General features: G+C 43.5%; 1 protein-coding gene across 3 annotated transcripts in view; it reads left to right on the forward strand.

The window, feature by feature from the left end:
* Positions 1 to 27,427, forward strand: part of LOC126425139 (macrophage mannose receptor 1-like) — a 122,352-nt gene that overhangs the window by 37,019 nt on the left and 57,906 nt on the right. Inside the window, exon 2 of one of the 3 annotated variants that reach the window (XM_050088082.1) lies at positions 16,916 to 17,288. In XM_050088082.1, the coding sequence (XP_049944039.1) occupies positions 17,133 to 17,288 (156 nt within the window). In that variant the 5' untranslated portion in view covers positions 16,916 to 17,132. The remainder of the gene's footprint in view (positions 1 to 16,915; positions 17,289 to 27,427) is intronic. The other 2 variants (XM_050088084.1, XM_050088083.1) reach the window with 2 other exon arrangements.

Here is a 27,427-nt window from a genome sequence, read left to right on the forward strand (position 1 = left end):
CACATTTAGCCGCATTGGAACAAGACTGTCTAGTGTGATTGAAACGCTGACACTGGTAGCAGCGCGTAGGTGTCTGGACATAGGGGCGAACAGAAATAACCTCGTAGCCCGCCTTGATGCGCGATGGCAGCTTAACACTATCGAAGGTCAAGAAAATTGTCCGGGTCGGTACAAGGTCATTGTTGACCTTTTTCTTGACCCTATGGACAGCCGTCACGCCCTGCTCAGCGAGGAATGATTGAAGCTCCTCATCAGTCAATCCGTCGAGGGAGCTAGTATACACTACACCACGAGACGAGTTCAAAGTTCGGTGGGCCTCCACCCGGACAGGGAACGTGTACAGGAGGGTGGCCCGAAGCAGTTTTTGTGCCTGAAAGGCACTCTCAGTTTCTAGTAATAAGGTCCCGTTTCGCAACCTGGTACAAGATTTGACAGATCCGGCTATGGCATCTACGCCCTTCTGAATAACGAAAGGGTTGACAGAGGAAAAATCCTTTCCGTCCTCAGATCGAGAAACTACGAGGAACTGTGGGGCAGGCGGTAGTACTTTTGTCACTGTTGGCTGGTCACGTTTCCGTTTTTGAGTCGAAGTCGAAAGAAATGGAGTAGAATCCATTGCGGAGGAATCCCCCATGATTGCCAGCGTCTCCGATGGCGCGCTCCTTCCTTGTGGGGACCCTCTCAGAGGGCACTCCCGCCTTAGGTGAATGTTTACACCTCAGGTCACACCTCCCGAGAAACAGACGGAGGGACCAATCGGCATGGTCAGAAGGTATCAGCTCAGGCAATCACCCCTCCCCGGGCCTGGCCTTTACCAGGGGGTACGCGCGTGCCTTACATGTCTACCCAGGGCGGGGAATTACGCGTTACCCCGTCACCGGCTACGCGTGCGAACGCGTGGGTCGGCCTTCAGGCACGCACAGGGAGGAAGGAAGAAGAGGAAAAAGAAGAGAGAGAGGGAGAAAGAGGACAGACTGTCTCAAACGCCGAGGCGGAGACCAGAGAAGGCAAGGAGAAGAAGGTAATGAGAAGGCAAGGAGAAGAAGGCAAGGAGAAGGCAAGGAGAAGAAGGCAAGGAGAAGGCAAGGAGAAAAAGGCAATGAGAGGGCAAGGAGAAAAAGGCAATGAGAGGGCAAGGAGAAAAAGGCAATGAGAGGGCAAGGAGAAAAAGGCAATGAGAAGGCAAGGAGAAAAAGGCAATGAGAAGGCAAGGAGAAAAAGGCAATGAGAAGGCAAGGAGAAAAAGGCAATGAGAAGGCAAGGAGAAAAAGGCAATGAGAAGGCAAGGAGAAAAAGGCAATGAGAAGGCAAGGAGAAAAAGGCAATGAGAAGGCAAGGAGAAGTCAAGGGAAAGAGTAAGGAAGACAGTGAGGTCGAGAAGAGCAAGGAAAGGAACCAACAAAAGGAAGGAAGAAACGAGAAGTGAAAAACCAAAAAGACCACGATTATAGGTCGTGGAACCGTCCGTCTCCGGACGCAGGCGCAAACTACCCCCGTGAGGGGGATGGACTCCTTTTAGTCGCCTCTTACGACAGGCAGGAATACCGCGGGCCTATTCTAATCCCCGGACCCGCAGGGGGGAAACATTTCCTTGACTACCCGTAAGAAAATTCCGACCTCTGGCCTTTTTCGCATGTGTCGGCACCGTGCTGTTTGAAGTGTTGCCGAAGCCGACGGTGACGTCCCAGGGCGCCAACTTCTACACCATAACGGAAGAAGACTGTAGACACCTTCCAGCCGAATTTCAAACCTATACGTCTGATTGGCAGACAGCTACTGTATTTCAAAAAGTGATCTTTTAATTGTGTTCGGCAGTCTTCAGTATCCCACTAGTGCGATTTTCGAGTTCTGTCCAAAAGATTCCGGAACACTCATAATTTCGCGCCAGTGGTGTGTTGGAGCGAAATGCGGTTGGCATCCCTGCACACGCCTGTGTTTAATGTGTGCCTGCCGGAAGTTACATTGTTGCATGTCGATTAGTTATTGTTCAGTGGTGTATTGAGTAGAACATTGTGTCCCAGCCGGCCCATGTGGCCGAGCGGTTCTGGGCGCTTCAGTCCGGGACCGCGCTGCTGTTACGGTCGCAGGTTCGAATTCTGCCTCGGGCATGGATGTGTGTGATGTCCTTAAGTTAGTTAGGTTTAAGTAGTTCTACGTCTAGGGGACTGACGACCTCAGATTTAAGTCCGATAGTGCTTAGAGCCGATATGAAACTTCCTGGCAGATTAAAACTATGTGCCGGGACGAGACTCGAACTCGGGACCTTTGCCTTTCGTGGGCAAGTGCTCTACCAACTGAGCTACCCAAGCACGACTCACGCCCCGTCCTCACAGCTTTACTTCTGCCAGTACCTCGTCTCCTACCTTCCAAACTTTACAGAAGCTCTCCTGCGAACCTTGCATAACTAGCACTCCTGAAAGAAAGGATATTGCGGAGACATGGCTTAGCTACAGCCTGGGGGATGTTTCCAGAATTCTAGTGCTTAGAGCCATTTGAACCATTTTTTTGTTGTGTCCCACAGTTTGCAAATTTCGAGGTGGACGAGTTAGAGGAGCGACGCGTTTGAATTAAAATTTGCGTGAAACTCAAGAAAATTTTTACACAGACACGCCAAATGATTTATGAAGCTTTCAGTGATGAGTGCTTCAGCCGTTACGAATGGTTCACAGGGTTGGTAAATTGCCGGTCGGAAATTAAAGATGACTCTCGTTCAGAATGCCCGTCGAAATCTACCATCGACGAGGCTCATGTGAATAAAGTGTACGTGCCAAACGCTGACAGTCCGAGAGATTGGAGGAGAATGTTTGCCGTCATATTCGTCCCACAGCTCATGAGTCAAGACCAAAAAGACTTCCGTCTCGCAATCTGAAGTGCTTTTGGATCTCGCAAATGAGAACGAGTTGTTCCTTAAGAGAATCGTAACTGGTGATGAGGCGTGGACACACAGTGATGACGTCGAGACCAAGGTTAAATGTTGACAATGGGACGTCAGGTTAAATGTCACAGCCATGCTGACAGTTTCCTTTGACTCTGAAGCATCATTGACACAGTAGCAAACCGTTAATCGATGGTTCTATTATGAAGTGTTGCGACTCCTGCAGAAAATGTGAGAAGGAAACGGCGTTGGGGCGACGTATAAATAGTGGAGGAGAGTATTTCGAAGGAGACCATGCGCAGCAAGTGAAAGGTAAGCGCAGAAAAATTTTATGAACAAAGTTTCGAAATTTTTTGAACAGACCTCGTGTATGGATTCTTTCCTCGCAACATAACTTTGGTGCCGCCAAGTAAAGCCACAGACCGTCGTAAGTGCATTTTTAGAATTATTATCGGCCAGCACAGCAGGTCATTACAATTAGTTACAAAAAATGTGTCCGTAATGATTTCAGACTATACCATTTTGGCGACCGTTTCGTTGGCAGTATAGTGCATGCACAGCAAAAGCTCTCCGAGAGTGGCGAGACGTGAAGCAGAAGACGAGATTTGTGGTGGTGGCTTAGCTTACTGCTGTAGACGACCTGGGAATTGCTCCAGACGGGGGAATAACCCAGCAGCCGCGCCGCACGCGGAAAAAGCAGCGAGTCGGGGTTGATATCACCAGGTACATCAGTGGATGCGTTCTAACTTAAGGAAAACCGACCTCGCCTCTACCAATCGGAAGCACCAACGCTGCATACATAACCAGTCGAGCTGCACGGGCGAGTTTAAGACAAGCCTGCTGCTACGAAGAACGAAGGCTTTTCTTTACTCGCAACCGCATGAAGAGTTCGTAGGCTTTTAACAAGGAACACGTTATGATGGCATCATCATCATCATCCAATGGGTCAACAAACGAGACTTCTCCAATTACGGTCCTCAAACATCTCTCCATTTTCGATGCTGTCCCAAGCATGCCATCTCTGCTGCATGTCAGATTTCGCCTGGGTCTCCGTCTTCCTCTTGGTGTTCTATATCTTGCAAGAAGACTCGGCAAACAGAGATCGATAATTTTTTGTATGTGTGGTACGTGAAGTTCAGAGATCAAATATCAGTCCCACGAAGGGATTCTATGCATCTCTAAGAAATTCTCGACAAAATTTACTGCGAAGGTTTACAAGTAACTATAATTCACTAAAATGAAAACGATTCTGTCCAACAGAATACTTACAGCAGGAGCAGTCAACGGTTTTTTACTTACCGCCCACTTCTGTATCTCTGTTAGCAGCAAACTTTTCTAACCATCCACCAGTCACCCGGTAATGGTGATTTATAAACCTCAGAAACAACTTTAGTCATAAAGTAGAGTTACAGCAAGTTAAGCCACAGATACTTACCAACTACTTTACGTCGAAATTTCTTGAAATCAGACTGAAAATAGTTTTAAAACTCTTGCCACGTCTTGCCCACAACTAACGCTAGAACACCCACTAGTGGGCAATGAGAACCAGCCACACGACCACTCACTTGCAGCACGGTATAAAGTTGTAAATAATACTGTCAGCACAAATGAAAGACTGAATGCAGTCGGGACTAGCCAAACAAACCTGAGTCAGAAATGTTAATATTGTGGATATATTTACATGTACTGGCAATATACAAAACTAGAAATGTCTCAGATGAGCTAGCTCTCCTTACAAGACCTTCAGCAAACATTTTTGTACCACCAGTGCTCTTCTGGCCGCAGGTTCGATGCTTTGCCATAATTAAAAAAAAATCAATATCATTTATTGGTTAATGGGACAGTACATCAGCTACATCATTAATCATACGGGAGAGGACATCTTTGAATTCCACATGCACTGGGTGATCAAAAAGTCAGTATAAATTTGAAAACTTAATAAACCACAGAATAATGTAGATAGAGAGGTAAAAATTGACACACATGCTTGGAATGACATGGGGTTTTATTAGAACAAAAAAAAAAACACACAAAATGTCCGACAGATGGCGCTGGACAGCAAAACGTCAGTGACTGCGCATGACAATCGTGTATAAAATGAACTGTAATCAGAGAGAGAATCGGATGCTGCAGCAGTCGCAGTATGTTGACGTTACTTGAAAAGGCGCTTTTAGTGAAGCTGTATTATCAGAATGGGGAATGTGCTAGTTCAACGTTACGATCCTATCGCCATAGGAAGGGGATTCGAACGGGTGAAGGTCCGTTGACAAATGCAACTCTGGCGAGAATGATTTCGAAGCCACGGGTTGTTTGGACGATAGACCCTGTTGTGGGCGACCGAGCACAGGGCGTAATGCTACTGAGACAGTTCTGGAAGAAATGGAGACTGTAGCGGGTTCGTCTATGCACGGGGAAGTCAGCGCTCGTGCAGTCGCACGTCGCACCGGCATCCCATACACTACTGTTTGGTTGGCACTTAGGCGTACCCTCCGATGCTATCCGTACAAAATCCATCGGCATCGTGAACTGTTACCTGGCGATTTAGTGAAGCGGAGGGCATTTGAGGTGTGGGCGTTTCAAAAGATGGCGGAAGATGACGATTGGTTGAGTAACGTGTTGTGGACCGATGAAGCTCATTTCACGCTTCGAGGGTCTGTCAACGCCCACAACTGCAGAATTTGGGCTACCGAAAATCCTAGAACTGTCGTGGAAACTCCATTGCACGACGAGAAAGTCACGGTATGGATTGGATTTACCACATCTACCGTTATCGGGCCTTTTTTCTTCGAGGAAATGCGTGACTCTGGTTTTGTAACTGCTACCGTGACGGGTGAGAGGTACGCCGGTATGTTACAGTGTCTCATCATCCCCAGCCTGGCTGATAAACACCTGCTGGAACGTACGATGTTTATGCAGGATGGAGTTCTTCCCCATATTGCTGGACACGTGAAAGATCTCTTGCACGCGTCATTTGGTGATGATCGTGTGCTCAGCCGCCACTTCCGTCATGCTTGGCCTCCTAGGTCCCCAGACCTCAGTCCGTGCGATTATTGGCGTTGGGGTTACCTGAAGTCGCAAGTGTATCGTGATCGACCGACATCTCTAGGGATGCTGAAAGACAACATCCGACGCCAATGCCTCACCATAACTCCGGACATGCTTTACAGTGCTGTTCAGAACATTATTCCTCGACTACAGCTATTGTTGAGGAATTGTGGTGGGCATATTGAGCATTTCCTGTAAACAACATCATCTTTGCTTTGTCTTACTTTGTTATGTTAGTTATTGCTATTCTGATCAGATGAAGCGCCATCTGTCCGACATTTTTTGAACTTTTGTATTTTTTGGTTCTAATAAAACCCCATGTCATTCCAAGTATGTGTGTCAATTTGTACCTCTCTATCTACATTATTCCGTGATTTATTCAGTTTTCAAATTTATACTGACTTTTTGATCACCCGGTATGTCAAGTGCAAATCACAAAATTATCAAGTAATCAGAAAAAAAAGAAATATGGAAACACTATTAAAATTATTTTTGAAAGAATCGGCATAGAATAACATAGTTTACAAATTATCGGTTATGAAGAGTTTGCAATGGAAACTGGAAATCTGCGTATTATATGTAAGTAGAAGCGAGAAGACGTGCATTTTTCATAAAATGAATGTAAATTTGTATCAATTATGAGATATCTGATGAATTTTATATTTGAATGAAGTAAGTATTCCAATTAAATGTAAAAATAAAGCGGCGAAAGAGATCATAGCGAGGTTTGAACCACAGGTCTATTCTTCACACAATTTCAATTCTTCGACAATACCAGGTGAGCCACAGGACTCACTGTGAAGACCACCTTCGTTTTAAGTTAAGTGCAGAAGCCAATTTACGTTAATGCAAATTTCATGGGATTGTAGTAACGTGATTACAATAAAATGGTTCCAGTGTTAAGTAGCTCGAGGACTAGATTGAAGAAAAACTGAACCGTAACAAAACTGACTTACAGACACGCTTGGTAAATGCATCCGTGACTCAATAAATAAGCAACTTTAGACATGCAAATCTTTCATGTGAAACACAGCTAACGCTGAAATGCCTGGGCTAGAAGGACAGAGCGGATTAGGTTGTGGAAATAGGCCAAAATGAGTTTGTCAGTTGCACTCAACTTACAAACTTTATTTATCAACACACAATATTACAACAAAGTTGCAAAACACTCAAAACTTTAATCGACCTCCCTTGATTAACTTTAGATCGGCTGAAGGCCACACTCAAAATCCAAAAAACAAGGCCTAACCAAGAATTTGAAATACAAAAATATTTTCTAAATCTTCAATCTAAACAGGCTGAAGGTCTTAGCAATTTAATTTTAATGGAACTTGGCTGGAGGCTGCATATTAAGCAATAAGAAGAGTTACAATCAAAAGGTACCTTAAAACATCTCATGTAAAATTCGGCTGAAGGCCCCATATAAAAGAATAGGAATCTCATGCCTTAAGGGCAGGGCAAGACAAGAACATTAATTTTAAGAGATATTGATACTCGGCCGAAGGCCACACATCAACCAAATAGCTAACCCAAACAGGAAAATTACTATGTAACACACAAGGAGCGGCGCTCAGACGTTTCCAAGGGTCGGTCCAGGATTGTAACACTAACGCACATTTAGGTGAGACAGACAGCCTGTCCAAAGATTTCTTAATCTGAAGGCAACCCAACCGACAGACCCATCAACAAGATCAGTTCCGCTCCAGCAAAACAACGTAAAGATTTCAATACAACGACACACAGAATATTGGCGCCCGCAACGACCAACAACATCTCAGCTGTCGACCTAGACGCAGCTCTGGACAGCAACAACACGAAAAGGAAGATACACTGCCGAAAATTACGTCAACGACCAGGGCAGGTAACCGGAACGTCAACGGCCACAAGGCAGAAAATACCGCTGGTCAACTTCAATAACGGGGAATAAATAAGGTTAAGGTAAACTCCACATGAAGACAGCTGTAATCTTCGCCGACTTGAATACACACACACACACACAAATTGTTGCTCTCGGGGATGTGCCAAAAGTGACAACCGGGATCAAACGAAGAAACAAACAGTTGAGGCTCGATAGTAAGTTAAGTGAGGACTCGCATTTCATGTCGAAGATCGGTGGGCGGCGAACTCCGTAGCACCCGCAAGCAGCGCCTCACACTCCAACCGCGCGTGCACACCGCCAGCGGCCCCGACCAGAGTACGTGGGACGGAGACTTTCCTTGCTGCTCCACGCCAACGGACCGACTGCCCAAACCCGGAAACGGTGAAAGGACCAAATACACGTCGGCCGATGACACGACCAGCCGAACGACCAACCAACGGTCGTCCCGCTCCAATCTCCCTCGGTCGGACAGTTCACGTGCGTCACCAGCAGTCGGCGAGAGTCTGACTGTCAGACACACGACCACCTGGAAATACTAGCGGTCGCTCCAGAGATGGTACGGCAATGCACTTATCGATACGCGCTGCTGCCGCCGATCACGGACAAGTAAGGCAGCAAGTTAGTGACGCCAGTAAATGGAACAAGGAAACGAGGCGACAGCACCGTAATGACAAACAATAAATAGCGTGAAGACGAGCCATGCACAGCTCAAACGCCTGAAAAGGACAGACAATTACGTATACAGACATTCCTTTTACTACAATTTTGTCATATGCTGACATGGAGACCGTGGCTGTTGTTTCAAGACAAATGTTGATGGTGTTAGGACAGCAACCAGCCGCAAATTTACTTTCAGTTCCTTTATTCAAAGGATACCGTTATCTGTTTCGAATCGTTTTTCATGTAGCAGAAAAAAGGAGCCAGTATGAATATATTATAAGAATTAGAAATACACCCACACCCACACCCACACCCACACCCACACCCACACCCACACCCACACCCACACCCACACCCACAAAAACAGCACCCCAGACTATATCCTTAACGAAGAAACACAGTTAGCTAACACTCCTTTCCTGAAAAATTTCCAAAAATTACTTTCCAGCCTCCAAAGCAAATAATATTAGTACACCTATCTGCGGATCAAGTAGCAAATTTATATGTTATTGTAAGTCTCATGATGCTAAATGTAATTTTAAATAATATACTATTATACCTATGCAGTTCTAAATATATATAAAAACTTTATAATTAATTTAGTAATATCAACTCAAAAATTCAATGTCTCTGTACTAATGTAAAAGGCATTACAGTTGTGTAAATGAATATATGATCCTTTCCAAACATACGACATCATCGTCAAACGTTACGAAATACCATAGCATCAGTGATACTCATATGTTTGTAAGCTCTTTGTATCAAAACATGTGGTGCGTGGTAGAAATCATCTCAGTGACAAATCTAAAATGTTCAGTGAGAACTATTTACGTGTGCAACAACGAGGATCCAGTGGGAATGCATTTACATCTATTGGACGAATGTTATGAAAACAAACACTCGAAACCGACGTTACACGTAAGTCACATGCAACGAAAGTCTGTAACGCAACCATCTGTGTGTGGCGTGTTTATAATTATGTATTATTTATATTTTAGGACAATTAATCTGTAAAAACACACCACATGTCACAAAGAAAGCGTGTAAACCGTCTGAGGATGAATCACAACGATTGGAAACCGGTGACGGTATCCTTTGAATAAAGGAACTGAAAGTAAATTTGTGGCTGGTTGCTGTCCTAACACCATCAACAATTCCTTTTAAGTTTGTGAATCTTGGACCAGTAAACGACACTTGTCTTGTAAGTATATCTGAGCTCCAGGAGCCAACCACAGGCAGAAAGGCACGCCGTACATACCAGCCAGCGCGGTCGACGGCCAGTTGGCAACACCGATTGTCGGCCCGACCAATAGTTGGAGCTATACAAGTCTCAGACCGTCGTTTCACATCAAACAGTATTAACTTCAAAACACGCAACTGTTACAGGGTGTACCTGGAGCATAAACGGAACGTTGGAATCTACTAAATAAGAAAGACACTCAAGAGCCCGAAGGCGCAGGTCAAACCCACAACCCAGGCTCAGAGATGAAACAAATAGTAAGAAATTATGATCCAATAAATCGCGCATTCCAGTACAAAACGAACATGTTACAACTTAAACTCCTTAAATAAATAATACTATGCCAATAAACCCAAGGCAGTGCACTTAGAATAATATTAGATGAAACAGTATCAAATTAGTACGTTAAACAAATTGTCACTGCCTCCTAGCAGTAACCAAATCACATTCAAACCCCCAGATATTTTAAACAAGCTGAACCGTGACTTTACTTTCAAAATCTTTTCTTAGAGAATTTACTTTATTTACTAGCGATTCATCAAGAACAATAACACAATCACGCTATGTGAGCGTGGAAGTAGTTGCCAGTGGGTAACTGATGAAAACAAATTAAATTTTTTTGAATAAACGGAAATTATTCCTAAAAAGCCCTTTTTTTAAAACAGTTTTAAAATTATAATCAGAAACCACCCTGTAAATATCGAGTTACAACTTATTCAGAGGCAAACATAACTTTTTTTTTCTTTTTTTTTTGACAGTATGAGCTTTCGGGCTGAGAACCTTGCCCCTCCCTTTTAACACGACCGCTCACAACAACCTCTGAAAGACTACACTGCTGCAAATCTGCAACACGCCAGATTACTTTAAACTAAAAATTTTAACAACTCACACAAACACATAAACTATGCACCCTGTAGTAGGGATGGAAATGGTACAAAACACATTAAAAATTATATGCCACCGAAAGTGCAACTTGTTTTTAAAAGAACTCTTACGGAGGAAGGGTGGCAACTTTATACACTGAAATGACCATTTAAATAAAACCCGCCTGCCGGAGTGGCCGTGTGGCTCTAGACGCTTCAGTCTGGAACCGCGCGACCGCTACGGTCGCAGGTTCGAATCCTGCCTCGGGCATGGATGTTTGTGATGTCCTTAGGTTAGTTAGGTTTAAGTAGTTCTAAGTTCTAGGGGAGTGATGACCTCAGATGTTAAGTCCCATAGTGCTCAGAGCCATTTGAACCATTTTTGAAATAAAACCCATGAAATGCAGTCTTACATAAAATGTACAAACATGCTCTACATTACACATATACCGCCTTTCAAGATGATAGGCAAGATAAAAACATATTTCAGGAATTCGGCCATTACACCTTAAGCAATAAATTCGTTAACACCAAATCCGACAGACAGACAGAAACTGCCTAACAAATGCGGACGAGAGACAGACGAGCAAGCTGGGAACGAGAGACTGACCAAGAAAACAGGTAGAATTTAACAAGTAAATGAAACAACATATCAAAAATCACTTAACTTCTAATAAACTGCGATGTCTGGCGAAGACCTGGCGCAGCACCCCCAAAACGCTCTCCCGAACCGTCCGCTGCCAGCCGCTTCAACGGACGCAGGAAGGCGCGCCGATCTCCCGTCTCACGGCGTCGCAGCTCGCACCGGCCAGACCGATGTCGTGGGTTGACTCCTGTTGCTCTCGTGTCGGCCGCAAAGCCACTACCCCTCGCTATACGGCGCAGCCCACTGGACTCACGTGGCGACCTCACATGCGCCGACACTCAAGGCGGACAAGTCATCTTGTGTCTCAGTGCGCGACCGACCAATCGACCGATCCAACCGCCAATGACCGTTGCCAGAACAAACTCGAGGAGACTGCCGACCTAACACACACTAGCACTCCGGACGACAGACAGACACTGACTGCCCCACACTGACCCGGCTGACCAACTGACCAGACTCTCCCCGAGACTGACCGACTGCCGCGCTCATAGCGCCCCTTAAATGCACGTGAACAGGCAACTTTTCCCCTTTCCCACCAGAGGGAGACACCAAAGCTGCGATTGCCACAGCTGCGCCACCGCCAGAAACGGAGGGCGACTGCTTCACACTACGCGCTGCGGCGTGCTCTTCAAAACAGCAAATTTTACCACGGCTCACAAGTAATTCAAATCACACTAACATAGGAATCCTTCAAGGAAAGGTCTAAGATGATAAATTAGTCTTACAATATTTACACGTCCTTGATGGACGGAAACATTCAAGATATCGCAGAAAGCACTGACGGAATGGTTATACATTGGAACATCGGTCTGTTCAATGATACACAGAGCTTTCTGTAACACTCACTACACCAAGATAAAGAAATAATACACAGTAGGCCCCAAGTTTTAAATGGTAAACCAGAATATCGACGAAATCAGATGCCAACAGTCAGAACGGCACAACAAGTGTCGTAGCGGCGAACCACGAGACACACTATGTGATCAAAAGTATCCGGACACCTCCAAAAACATACGTTTTTCATATTACGTGCATTGTACTGACACCTACTGCCAGGTACTCCACATCAGCGACTTGAGTAGTCATTAGACATCGTGAGAGAGCAGAATGGGGTGCTCTGCGGAACTGATGCACTTCGAACGTGGTCAGGTGATTGGATGTCACTTGCGTCATACGTCTGTACGCGAGATTTCTACACTCCTAAACATCCCTAGGTCCACTGTTTCCGATGTTATAGTGAAGTGGAAACGTGAAGGGACACGTTCAGCACGAAAGCGTACTGGCCGACCTCGTCTGTTGACTGACAGAGACCGCCGACAGCTGAAGAGGGTCGTAATGTGTAAGAGGCAGACATCTCTCCAGACTATCACACAGGAATTCCAAACTGTATCAGGATCCACTGCAACTACTATAACAGTTACGCGGGAGGTGAGAAAACTTCTTTTCATGGTCGAGCAGCTACTCATAAGCTACACATCACGCCGGTAAATGCCAAATGACGCCTCGCTTGGCGTAAGGAGCGTAAACATTGGACGATTGAACAGTGGAAAAACGTTGTGTGGAGTGACGACTCACGGTACACAATGTGGCGATCTGATGGCAGGGTGTGGGTGTGGCGAATGCTCGGTGAACGTCATCCGCCAGTGTGTGTAGTGCCAACAGTAAAATTCGGAGTCGGTGGAGTTCATAGTGGTTGTGTTTTTCATGGAGGGGCCTTGCACCCTGTCTTGTTGCGCGTGGCACTATCACAGCACAAGCGTAAATTGATGTTTTAAGCACCTTCTCCCTTCCCACTGTTGAAGAGCAATTCGGGGATGGCGACTGCATCTTTCAACACGATAGAGCACCTGTTCATAATGCACGACCTGTGGCGGAGTGGTCACACGACAATAACATCCCTGTAATGGACTGGCCTGCACAGAGTCCTCACCTGAATCCTACAGATCACTTTCGGGATGTTTTGGAACTTCGTGCCAGGCCTCACCGACCGGCATCGATACCTCTCCTCAGTGCAGCACTCCGTGAATAATGGGCTGCCATTCCCCAAGAAACCTTCCAGCACCTGATTAAACGTATGCCTGCGAGAGTGTAAGTTGTCATCACGGCTAAGGGTTGGCAAGACCATATTGAATTCCAGCATTGCCGATGGAGGGCACCACGAACTTATAAGTCATTTTCAGCCATGTGTCCGGATACTTTTAATAACATAGTGTAAATTGTCTACAGAGTTTCGTGATTGAGAATCAACCAGCAATGTGTCTCAGGCTCATCACATTTACAACACGGAACTCGGAAAATGTGTCTCCAACGAATAACGTAAATACATCGCTATCACCTTACTACGTCAGTTGAAGTTGGGGTCCAACGGCATCGGAAACTTAGGTTATGTGCTAGGGCCCGCAACAACATATTATCGGCTAACGACCACCAAACTTCTTCGCTACGCAGTCCATCCCAAAAGGCGCCCAATACAGCCGGTGCCGAGCCGAATGGACGTTTTCATATCGACAGTATCGCCGCCAAAATTGCATTTCGTGTTCACTGTCAACCAAACGCCCTTAATAACTGCGTCTCACTCGGCATGTTCGCTCCTTTCTCGTGCGCGCCTCCTAGAGAGTGCACCACAAGCGCCGAAAGGGTACCATCTCTGGAAGAGAAGAGTTAGCACGAAAGCCGGCAAGGCTCAGATGGTAGGTAGGAAAAAAACTCTTTGAAATATTCACAATGTAACCCTATCTGCAAATTAACTTGCGCTGTGAATATAAAATGACTCGTTTTATCGTGCAAAATAATTCATGTAACATGTAACTAAATACATAAATAATTAACATTTTCAACTTCATTACATGATTAAAATTTGAGTTATGGCTTTCTTACAAAAAAATTAAATAAATTAAAAGTTCAAATTTCTGGCAAAATATTAACCTTGCGTCTTTTATTATACACTGAAGCGCCAAAGAAACTGGTATATGCATACAGAGATGTGTAAACAAGCGGAATACGTCGTTGCGGTGGGCAACGCCTATATAAGACAACAAGTGCCTGGCGCTGCTGCTACAACGGCAAGTTTTCAAGATTTAAGTGCGTTTGAACGTGGTGTTATAGTCGCCGCACGAGCGATGGCACACAGCATGAGGTGGGGATTTTCCCGTACGACCATTTCACGAGTGTACCGTGAATATCAGGAATCTGGCAAAACATCTGATCTCCGAGATCGCTGCGGCCAAAAAAAGATGCTGCGAGAACGGGACCAACGACGACTGAAGAGAATCGTTCAATGTGACAAAGTGCAACGTTTCCGAAGAATGCTACAGATTTCAATGTTGGGCCATCAACAAGTGTCTGCGTGTGAACCTCTGAACGAAACATCATCGATATGGGCTTTCGGAGCCGAAGGTGCATCTTTGATGACTGCACGATGCAAAGCTTTACGCCTCGCCTGGGCCCTTCAACAGCGACTTTGGCCTGTTGATGACTGAAAACGTGTTGCCTGGTCTGACGAGTCTCGTTTCAGATTGTATCGAGCGGATAGACGTGTACTGGTGTGGAGACGACCTCATGAATACATGGACCCTGCGTGTCTGCAGGGGACTGCTCAGGGTGGTGGAGGCTCTGTAATGGTGTGAGGTGTCTGCAGCTGGAGTGACGTGGGACCCCTCATACGTCTAGATACGACTGACAGTTGACACGTACCGGGTGATCAAAAAGACAGTATAGATTTGAAAACTTAATAAACCACAGAATAATGTAGATAGAGAGGTAAAAATTGACACACATGCTTGGAATGACATGGGGTATTATCAGATCAAAAAACACAAACTTCACAAAATGGCCGACAGATGGCGCTGGACAGCAAAACTGCTACCGTGACGGGTGACAGGTACTCCGATATGTTATAGAAACGCATCATCCCCAGCCTGGCTGATAAACAGCTGCTGGAACGTACGATGTTTATGCAGGATGGCGCTCCACTCCATATTGCTAGACGCGTGAAAGATCTCTTGCACGCGTCGTTTGGTGATGATCGTGTGCTCAGCCGCCACTTTCGCCATGCTTGGCCTACCAGGTCCCCAGACCTCAGTCCGTGCGATTATTGGCTTTGGGGTTACCTGAAGTCGCAAGTGTACCGTGATCGACCGACATGTCTAGGGATGCTGAAAGACAACATCCGACGCCAATGCCTCACCATAACTCCGGACATGCTTTACAGTGCTGTTCACAACATTATTCCTTGACTACAGCTATTGTTCAGGAATGATGGTGGACATATTGAGCATTGCCTGTAAAGACCACCATCTTTGCTTTGTCTTACTTTGTTATGCTAATTATTGCTTTTCTGATCAGATGAAGCGCCATCTGTCCGACATTTTTTGAACTTTTGTATTTTTTTGGTTCTAATAAAACCCCATGTCATTCCAAGCATGTGTGTCAATTTGTACCTCTCTATCTACATTATTCCGTGATTTATTCAGTTTTCAAATTTATACTAACTTTTTGATCACCCGGTATGTAAGCATCCTGTCTGATCACCTGCATCCATTCATGTCAATTGTGCATTCCGACGGACTTGGGCAATTCCAGCATGTCAATGCGACACCCCACACCTGCAGAATTGCTACAGAGTGTCTCCAGCAGCACTCTTCTGAGTTTAAACACTTCCGCTGGCCACCAGACTCCCCACACATGAGCATTATTTGGCATATCTGGAATTCCTTGCAACGTGCTGTTCAGAAGAGATCTCCACCCCCTGGTACTCTTGCGGATTTGTGGACAGCCCTGCAGAGTTCATGGTGTCAGGTCCCTCCTACTTTAGACATTAGTCGAGTCCACGCCAGGTCAAGTTTGCGGCGCTTCCGCAGGGGCCGTACACAATATTAGGTAGGTGTACCAGTTCCTTTGGTTGTTCAGTGTAGTTTTCCGTCGAAATACGGGTCTTCTTTCTTTGACATGGAAAATTTTAGATGTGTACACTTATAACTATGGCTGTAATGACTTTTAAAATATATATTTATATGTTCAGTTACATTTCGCTCGCCTCCTTAAGGGGGGTAGGAAGTCAAACGGGCCGACTTGGAGCAGTAGAGGCACCACAGGACATTTTAATTTCCACTGTCTATACGTTTACAAATAAATTCATAAATTTTTGTCAGCATGACCAGGAAAGATTCAGAATTGACACTCATAGCAGTGGAAGTTCGAAAACATAATAAAATAAGGTGTATAAAACTCTAGAATTCTTGAAATCTATTAAAAACTGTAGTAAAAACTGAGGTAATTAAGTATAAAATTTGTGTTTTTTCTAAACATGAAGTTTAAAATTCGTTTTGTCATAAATTAAATAAATTCTAGAGTTTCATACAGCTTTGAGTGTGGTACGTATGATGTGCAAAATTCATCGAAGAATCTCTCTAACTTATGAAGAAAAGTGTACCTATAGCAACAAATGCAGCCATAAATAAGTGAAAAAATGATGAAATTTCAGATGTAAAAAAAAAATTTTGTTTTCGAACTTCCACTGCAATGAGTGTGAATCCTGAATCCTTCCTGGGGATGCTGACAAAGTTTTATGAGTTTATTTGTAAAAGTATAGACAGTGGAACTTAAAATGTCCTGTGATGCCTCTCCTGCTCCAAGTCGCCCCGTTTGACGTCCTAACCCCCTTAAAAGCAACAGTGACGGACGTGATGCATGTGCGCACTACCTGCAGGCAGTGAAACCCAGAGCTCGACTGACGGACGTAATCGTAGGACATCGCTACAGCCGGTGTGACGCGTTCGAGCGGTTGCGTGTCACGGGCGGCTGACAAGAGAGCCGTCAGCCGACGCAGCCAATCTCGCCTGAGCCGACCGAGTACGCCCGGTCGTTGGACCAGATCACATCGGTGTGGCGTGCGGTGTCTGCCAGCAGGAGGGACGACCACCGGGATGCGGCTGCTGCGCGTGTGGGCGGTGCTGGCGGCGGCCGGCCACCTCTGCCTCGCCTCCGCCTCCGCCTCCGCCTCCGTCGACCTGTCCTGCGACTGCCGCCTGTGGCGGCGCCGCGACGCCTCCGTCAGCCTCCACTGCGCCAGGGCAGCCCACGTACGTACACCCGCTCTCTGCTTGGCGCGAACACACAGGCCAGTGCAATCGGACGAATCTCAATGTCGCTGTCAAATGGTTCGTTCCATACTCTTGAAACCTATGTAGGGCGTTCGGAAACTTCATCTACATCAGCATATATACTCTGGAAATCACCCTGGATGAGGGTCCAAGCAACCACCTTCACAATAATCCTCTGTTATTCCAGTCTAGATAAGCACGTGCACAAAACTAACACCTATATCTTTCCGTGGGAGCTCCTGAATTCCCTTATTTTATTACGATGACATGATCTCCCCACGTAGGTCGGAATCAACAAAATATTTCCGCATATGAAGAAAAAAATTGGCGATTAAAATTTCTTGATAAGATCCGGCCTTTACATTAATGATGTCCACCCCAAATCCTGTATCATGTCAGTGATACTCTAACCCCTGTTTCTCGATAATTTCTCTGAACTTTTTCGATGTACTCCTCGTATCTGCTAACGATCCCACACCGCACAGCAGTACTCCGTAAGAGGACTGACAAGTATACTGCAGGCAGTCTCTTTACGAGATCTGTTGTATCTTCTGTTGTGGATTGGCAAGACAGCCAACCCACTATGAGAGGAAGCCGAAAGGCACGCGTTTTAGCTCACGCAGGCTGGCGTGAGGTCTGGAACAGGTCAGGGAAATGAGATTAGCAAAAAACGTACGTAGCTGTTGGAATACTTAACTTTAATCCATAATTGGTGAACATCGCTCTTGACGGTACATGTTTTACAGCATCAATAGTAACTGGTAATGGCGCCTTGCTAGGTCGTAGCAAATGACGTAGCTGAAGGCTATGCTAACTATCGTCTCGGCAAATCAGAGCGTATTTTGTCAGTGAACCATCGCTAGCAAAGTCGGCTGTACAACTGGGGCGAGTGCTAGGAAGTCTCTCTAGACCTGCCGTGTGGCGGCGCTCGGTCTGCAATCACTGACAGTGATACCAACGGACAGTGATACCAACGGACCGCGGCCGATTTAAAGGTTACCACCTAGCAAGGGTGGTGTCTGGCGGTGACACCACATCTTCTACCATAATTGTTCACCCAATAAAACGCAATCTTTGGTTCGCCTTCCCCACAACATCTTCCATCTTGTCAATGTCAATAAAATTCACCAACAGCCCGATACTTTAAGATATTGTCGCTGGAAAACCTTTCGGGATGTGAGCTCGTGGTTCAAGAAACTCTTCTGTTCCTAACGTTTCGTCCAGGACTGCGCTGGACATCCTCAGAGACGCCTCTCCACTGAGTCTTGCCGACTGAGCGTCGGACCTTTTTGTTTTTTCCTGTATTGGATTTCGATTCCTCCACAGAAGGTGGGGGGGGTGGGGGAGGGGGGCGGGGCTGGCAGCAGCATAACACGCCGCTCTATAGCCTAGAGAAAAGTTAGAAAGCAGATTTAGGAGACATCATAGCAATAAAAGCAGGCGATAAAACGGTGACTGTTAAAAAGTGAAACATGGCGAAAAAGTTGCGAAGAAAGTATAAAACAAAGGGTTGGTGATGCTGATGAAAACACACTGTAAATAGAGAGGCACAATTAAAAAAAAACATGGTGACAGTCTGGCTTCTGTTCGCAACAGTTAAAAAAAAACACCTAGCGGCAGTATGGTGGCTGTTTACAACACTTAAAAAGGATACACACTACACGGAACACTTACGGAAAACTTCACTATACAGTATGAAGGCATATGGGGGGGGGGGGGCGTAGAACATGGACAGAGGAGGGAGAAAAAAGGGGGAGGAGAGGACACACAAAAGGTGGACAGTGCGGACGCTAGAAGGAGCGGGGAAGGCGGTCTGGGTGAAACAACGGAGACTCATGGGGAGAGAAAGGCGTCAGAGAGAAGATACGCGGGAAGGAGAGGGGGAGGGGGGGAGGAGCGAACCGGTCGGACGTCCGAGAGCGACATATATACTGTACAAAACGGGGCGTGGTCGAAGTAACACGTGATGACCAGAGATAATTCTTGCCAAAGATAAAACTTAACTATCGATTGTGGTCTTGTCAAAAATAAAATTGTCTAGTGATTCTGCACAGCTACTGTCCATATAAGTTTCATTGACTACATTAAAGTTATTCTGATGCTTATAAATTTCAGTGGCCTATCTACATGGTCGTAGATAATAATTTAACGTTGTAGATAAAATTTGTTTCAGTAAACTTCACTTCGTGGTTTCCTAACTGAAGAGCATTCAGCTAAAGCTGATTTCTTGGACCACAACGTCACATCCCAAAGTTTACCAGAAGTTAATGTCATCCCGTCGTGAAAACCTTCATTCTATGACTTTAAGATATTATTTTATTTTATTCTGAAAGCACCCAGTTTCGCCATTTCATTATGCCATCTTCAGGCCCCAAACACTTCTATCCAAACTAACTTGTCGTATAGCGCCATAAATCATTGGATATCTACATCTACATCTACATCAAACTCAGCAAGCCACCTAACGGTGTGTGGCGGAGGGTACTTTCGGTACCACTATCTGATCCCTCCAACTCTGTTCTCGAATTTTCTCCTCGTGTTCAATACGCGAGATGTATTTCGAGAGAAGTAATATGTTGTCTGACTCACGGATATCGTGAGTTACAATCGTTACACAATTGCTTCATTCGAAGACGTGACAGCGTGATGGACCAACAGTTTTTTTTTTTTTCGTTGCAACTGGCTAAAAGGTGGTAGCTGACAATAGATGACATCATTTCTCGTTAGAAGGTAGCAGTAAAATGCTTCATTGTCCTGAGTATAAAAGTAGCGTATAAGATACCAAGAAACCGAAAACATGATCACTAATAAAAATAAGCTGCCTGACAAGGGAGTGGACTGCTATCAAGCGGACACAAAGAGTTGCAGAAAACAAGATCTACGAGCTCATATGAACGTGACATATTGTATGCCTCAACTAAACAATCAGTGCATTATGGTAAGGTTGAAAAATTAGATTCATACTAAGGTTCTTAGACAACAAAATATCGGAGAAGAAATGCATATTGACGGAAACATAATGATCAAACACATAAGGGCTTAAATAAATTGCTGTCGCGCCTTCGTATGAAGCGATTGTATAGCGATTGGAATTCACGTTATCCAGTGATTTATGGCGCTATACGACAAGTTCTTTCATTTAGATAGAAGCGTATGAGGCCTGAACAAGGCATAATGAAATGCCGAAACTGGTTGCTTTCAGAATAAAATATTATAGTATCTCAAAGTATACGGCTGTTGGTTAATTTTATTGACAGTGATAATTACGTATCAGCCGATGCCCTCTGGCCATGATGGAGCAACAGAGACTTTTCTATGTGTTGTTTCCAAATTAAGTTGTTCGTAATTGTAATTCCTAGCCATTTAGTTGAATTTACGGAATTAAGATATGATTGACTTATCGTGAAACCGAAGTTTAACGGAATCCTTTTAACACTCATGTGGATGACCTCACACTTTTCATTATTTAGGATCAAGTGCCGATTTTCTCAACATACAGATATCTTTTCTAAATAGTATTTCTTTTGATTTTCTAATGACTTTATTAGACGATAAATGACAGCATCATCTGCAAATAACATAAGACGGCTGCTCAGATTGTCTCCAAAACCGTTTATATAAACTTGGATCAGTAGAAGGCCTATGACACTACCTTGGAGAACACATGAAATCACTTCTGTTTTACTCTCTGACAGGAAATCACAAAACCAATCGCGTAACTGAGACGATATTCCATAAGCAAGGAACAATTACAAGCCACATATGAGGTACGGTATAAAAAGCCTTCTGGAAATGTAGAAATATCGAATCAGTTTGAATTTCTTCGCCGCTGTGGCCGAGCGGTTCTAGGCGCTTCAGTGCGGAACCGCACTGCTGCTACGGTCGCAGGTTCGAAACCTGCCTCGGGCTTGGATGTGTGTGATGTCCTTAGTTAGGTTTAAGCAGTTCTATGTCTAGGGGACTGATGACCTCAGATGTTAAGTCCCATAGTGCTTGAAGCCATTTGAACCATTTTTTTTTAAATCCTTTCTCGATAGCCCACAACAGATTGTTTAAGTAAAGAGCTAGTTGCGTTTCGAAAGAACGATGTTTTCTAAATTCGTGCTGATTATGTGTCAATAGACCGTTCTCTTCGAGGTTACCAGACTACATCCATACATCATCTAAGATAAATATTTTGGGGTAAGTTTCGACCTACGCATGTTGTGTTGTGGCCTTCAGTTCGAAGACTACTTTGATGCAGCTCTCCTCGCTACTCTATCGGGTACAAGCCTCTTCATCTACGAATAATTACTGCACTCCGTATCTATTGGAACCTACTTTAAGGTCCATTCTCCACAATAAGCCTATAAGATAAGCGATTTTTAGGATTTTTTTGAAAAGCTAATGAAGCAATGAACGTAAATCTTTTTGCACATTATTTATTGGTTCTTGGACAACATTTTCTGATTTTATTACAAGGTATTCAATTATCATTAAGGCCCCCCCCCCCCTATTCAAGGAGTTGAAATTACTCTGTCAAAAATCAGGTGTGTCCATAACGGAAGTCTCACGGTCTGCAAATCTGATCTAAAATCAAGCAACAATTTTCTTAGTCTGTAGGATATTTCGCAGGGATTAATAGTATAATTTCTTGAAATTAAAAAAAAACAATAAAATGGCGGACTTTTCAAACAAAGATGTGCTTTTTGGGTGTTTTTCGTTACGTGTTTTGCAATAACTAATGACTAAATTACAATGAAAAATAGCCTATTACTCCTAACGGACATGCCCAATGAGTAATTCAGCCATAATCCAGAAAGATATCTTCATTAGTGCACCCCAATTTATTCTGTCAGCTTGAGATATCTGTATCTGAGGCTAGTTTTTTATTGCAATTTATTCATTAGTTATTGCAAAAGATGTGACCAATAACATGCCATAAAACTACTGTACATTTGTTTCAAACATGTATCATTTCGTTATTTTTTAAAAATTTAAAAAAACCGTGCTACATCTCCGAGTACAGTACCCTACAAATAAAGAAAATGGTTTATGTTTTTTATTTCAGATAAGAGTTGCGGACTTCCGTCGTGGACACACCTCATTTTGGACATAGCAGTTTAAACATCTCGATTGGGAGGGGCGGCTTAATGACGACTGTATTTATTTTAAAAAATCAGACAATGTCGTCCAGGAATCAATAAATAACGAGATTAATTAGTGTTCCCAAAAAATCAAAAAAATAATTTTATAGGCTGATTGTGGATAATGGACCCTTTGGTTTACTCGTGTCTTGGTCTCCCACTGCAGTTTTTACCCCTTCCCCCCTCCCTCCCCCACTTACCTCCAACAATAAATTGTCAATTACTTGAGGTCTCAGACTGTGTCCTATCAACTGATCGCTTCTTTCTGTCAATTAATGCCACAAATTAATTTTCTCCCCTGTTGTGGTCAATACTGCTTCATTACTTACGCGATCTACCCATCTGATCATCAGCACTCTTTTGTCGCACCACTTTTCAAAAACTCCTCTTTCCTTGTACGAACTGTTTATTGTTCACGTTTCACTTGGGTACAAGATTGCACTCCAGAGGAATACCTACAGAAAATAAATCTATAGTTAGTTAGTTTCAAGTCCAATGGATCATATGCACCACAAATCGTGGAACGAGTCATTGTACATTCACATCGATAATTATTTTCTAAATTTTGGTACATGCTAAACATTCATAAGTTTTTCTCGTTTTTTATTATTTTTATCATTATTATTAAATATACAGACATCAGATATCATTTCCTACCCACCACCCTTTACACGTTAAAATAACAGAAATTCATCTACGGAACTACCGGGTAACTAATCAAAAATATTAGCTGCAGCACTGTGCACCCCTTTTTTGTGTACACACAGCTTTAATGTGGAGTAATGAATGCCATTTTTCCTTCTGGTCTTGTAATTATGTATATCACTGTTGTTTTGAAATGCAGTGGATTATTCACAAAAAAAAAAAAACATAATGAGGAATAATATGCCAAAACATGCAACAGATGTCTATCAGATTATCGTGGGTGACCACCACTTATTATTCTTACAGTACGTTTTTGAGCAAAGAAAGCTTCCTTTCTTAAAGATGAGCTACAAGATAACATTATTCGATTAGACACTATTGAATAAAATATGCAGTATTTATTAACATACTGATTTCTTTCTTCCCAAGATTTGTAATGATTCAGAGTGCAAATGTGGCTGAACTAAGTTGTTTTAGGAGTTCCCAAATGTGCTTTCTTCAGTTTAAATTGTCATCTGTACGGACACCTATAATTTTTTTTTACACCCTCTCTATTTTGTCCATCATCAGTTTTTTTACTGCCCAAATAGCAAAACCTATCTACTACTTTAGTGCCTCATTCCCTAATATAAGTCCTTCAGTATAGCCTGATTTAATTCCACTACATTCCATTATCCTTGTTTTGCTTTTATCTTCCTTTCTTGACACTTTCCATTTCGTTCAACTGAACTTCCAAGTCCCTTGCTGTCTCTTACAATGTCATCGGCCAACTACAAAGTTTTGTTTTTTTCTCCCTGAGGTTTAATTCCTGCTCCAAATTTTTCTTTGGTTTCCTTTAGTAATTTCTCAGTGTACAGATTGACTAATACAGTAGATTAGCTACAAACACTGCCTCACTCTTTTCTCAATCATTGCTTCCCTTTCATGCCTATCGACTCTTACAACTGCCGTCTGGTTTCTGTGTAAATAGCCTCTGCGCTCCCTGTATTTTACCCCTGTTATCTTCAGAATTTCAAAGAGTTTATCCAGTCATCATTGTCAAAAGCTCTTTCCAAGTCTAGAAACGCTATAAATATAGCTTTACTTTCCTTAATTTATCTTCTAAACTAAGTCGTAGGATCAATACTGCCTCGTCTGTTAATACATTTCTCCGAAATCCAAACTGATCTTCCCCGAGGTTTGCTTCTACCAGTTTCTCCAGTCTTCTGTAAATAGTTCGTGTTAGTGTTTTGCAACCAAGACTGATAGTTCAGTAATATTCAAACCTGCCAGCACCTGATTTCTTTGAAATTGGAATTATTGCATTATTCCCGAAGTCTGAGGGTATTTGGGGTGATTCATACATCTTTCACACCAGGTGGAATAGTTTTGTCATGGCTGACTCTTCAGAGCGATATCAGCAATTCTGAGGAAATGTCGTGTACACCGGGGTCGTTGTTTCGACTTAGTTCTTCTTCTCTCAGTATCATTTCCCATCTCATCTTCATCTACTTCCCTCCTCTAATACTGCCTTAAAGTTCTTTTCCTTTGTATAGCCCCTCTACGTACTCCTTCCACATTTCAATATTCCCTTCTTTGCTTAGCTGTTGATATTCATACAGCTGTTTCTGCAGAGGCACCTATATTTTTTCTGCAGGCTGTACCTGTCTTAGTTATACATCTTCTAGAAACTTACATTTGATTTTTAGCCATTTTTGTCTAGCGATTGTACACTTCCTGAGACTCTAATTTTTAGAAATTTGTATTGCCTTTTGCCTGTATCATTCGCTGCATTTTAGGGTTGTTGTCTGTTTTTCCGAGTGTTAAGAACCCTTTTTTCACGAACGGGTAGGCGTATGAAGTTGAAATTTATGTCACATACTGAGATGTACAGTCCCCCGGTGGCGTAAAACATGTAAGTTTCTAAGTCAATAGAATGGGAAGATACGGGCACTTATGTCACATATTTCGATACTCGCAAACTCACTCATCAACCTATAGGGTACTTACAGTTGACTTGGGATCATGAGATTTAGCAAGACGCAAAGTTTCACAGTAAAAGCAAAGAAAAAATCTGAGTACTGTTAATTTTTACTTAGATCAAATGAAAAAAAAATTGTCATTTTTCCCGTCTGCCTGTTTGTCAATACCCGTTTTTTTCAGGAACGGGTAGGAGTACGAAGTTCAAACTTGTCGCATAATGACGACTATGGTTCCTCGGCGGCGTAAAGATTTTAAGCTTGTATGAAATGATAATTAAATCTAGACCCTAAGAAGCCGACAGGCGTTGATATACATCAACGGGGCAGTTAAAAATGGGTGCCCTGACAGGGACTTGAACCCAGGATGTCCTCCTTGCATGACAGACGCTCTATCCATCTGAGCCGCCGAGGGCACAGAGGATAGTGCGACTGCAGATTCTTATCTCTTGCACGCTCCCCGCGAGACCCACATTCCCAGCTTAATGTCCACACACTACATTCGTAGTGGCCCTGCCCATTACACTCATTACTCACGGCAGACAATCTTACCGAGTCCCGTAAGCGTTCGGGCAATGCGTGTGCATCCGCACAGAAGAAGAAGGTCAATGGCCGGTTAGCCTTCACTATATGAAGAGGATATCTGTTCTTTCGGACATGTCCGAAAGAACAGATACCATCTTCATATATTTAAGCTTGTAAGTCTATGCAATTAAAAGATACGGTCATTTAGCTGCAGCACTGTGCACACACACAAACTCACTCATCAGAACCTATAGGGTACTTCCGGTTGATCTGGAATCATGAAATTTGGCAAGAAGAAAGGTTTAACAATACAAGTAAAGGAAAAAATGTCCGAAAATTATTAAACTGGACTTCTATCATATAAAAATATTATTTTGCTATCCATCATCCGTCAAAAGCATAGCAGAAGAATATTACTGAATGCAAACATGAAACAGGTTGTAGTCTCGTTTTAGTAGGTAAATAAAAGTATTTAATTAAGTGCCCTGTTTGCTTCTCATTGTATGTCCGGACTAGTCTTTGAACTACTGTAGAGATTTTGCTACTGGCTTGGTATTCCCACGACAGATAATTTGCCAGTATCGATATGGATAACAGGCGCAAATCATCGAGTCTGTCGCTTCCCGTGATGGATGAACTATTTATCTGCATCATTAAAGTCGTACCGAATCCTCACTGCACTATTGCTACTCTCACTTGGCCAATTTTTTATATTTTGTCATTTCGTCAGTTAAATTCACCATTTGCGGTGCTATCCAAGGGTTTATCTCAGAATTTCTGCGCAGGACTATAAAATTTTTATTCAAAAAAGTGCCACCCTATTGTACAGCCTTGGGGTACGTCTTACAGCTACGTTTTAGCATCAAAATTTTCAGTCACCTTTCATGTTCACAGCTGTTGCTATAAAGCGCCACATTCCACTCAGAGTAATTGGATTGCGAGGCACATAGGCAGACTCAGTCACAACCCGTTCCCCACTCCACCGAAACATTATTCACAAGTGCTGTTCACATCCAACTGCCCAACAAATGGTTCAAATGGCTCTGAGCACTATGGGACTCAACTGCTGTGGTCATAAGTCCCCTAGAACTTAGAACTACTTAAACCTAACTAACCTAAGGACATCACACACATCCATGCCCGAGGCAGGATTCGAACCTGCGACCGTAGCGGTCGTGCGGTTCCAGACTGTAGCGCCTTTAACCGCTCGGCCACTCCGGCCGGCCAACTGCCTAACACTAGAATAGCGAATATGGACTGTGAGAAAATTTTTGCTTTTGACTAACATTGTATCGATAAGTGTGTGAATTTTATATGTTTGTTAGGGTTAATATAAAAAATTTTAACAGCTATGTGTTGGTCAATGCCCAAAACAATTTGTAAATTTTTTTGTGGGGAGCATGGCGGCTATGTAAGTAGGCTGTTTAGGATTTTATCTTGGTAACGCCACGTAGCGCTCTGTATGAAAATCACTGGCTGTGCTGTGTGCTGTCTGTGGTTGGTTGGCATTGTTGGAATATTCGCTATTGTAGTGTTGGGCAGTTGGATGTGAACAGCGCGTAGTGTTACGCAGTTGGAGGTGAGCCGCCAGCAGTGGTGGATGTGGGGAGAGAGATGGCAGAGTTTTGAGAGCGGACGATCTGGACGTGTGTCTGTCAGAAAAACGAAATTAGTAAGACTGGATGTCTTACTAATTTCGTTTTTCGTTTATATATATATATATATATATATATATATATATATATATATATATATATATATGAACACTATTAATGTAAATACATTGTTTGTTCTCTATCAAAATCTTTCGTTTGCTAACTATGCCTATCAGTAGTTAGTGCCTTCAGCAGTTAGAATCTTTTAT

Source organism: Schistocerca serialis, chromosome 10 (genome assembly GCF_023864345.2).
Source record: "Schistocerca serialis cubense isolate TAMUIC-IGC-003099 chromosome 10, iqSchSeri2.2, whole genome shotgun sequence".
Taxonomy (NCBI): domain Eukaryota; kingdom Metazoa; phylum Arthropoda; class Insecta; order Orthoptera; family Acrididae; genus Schistocerca; species Schistocerca serialis.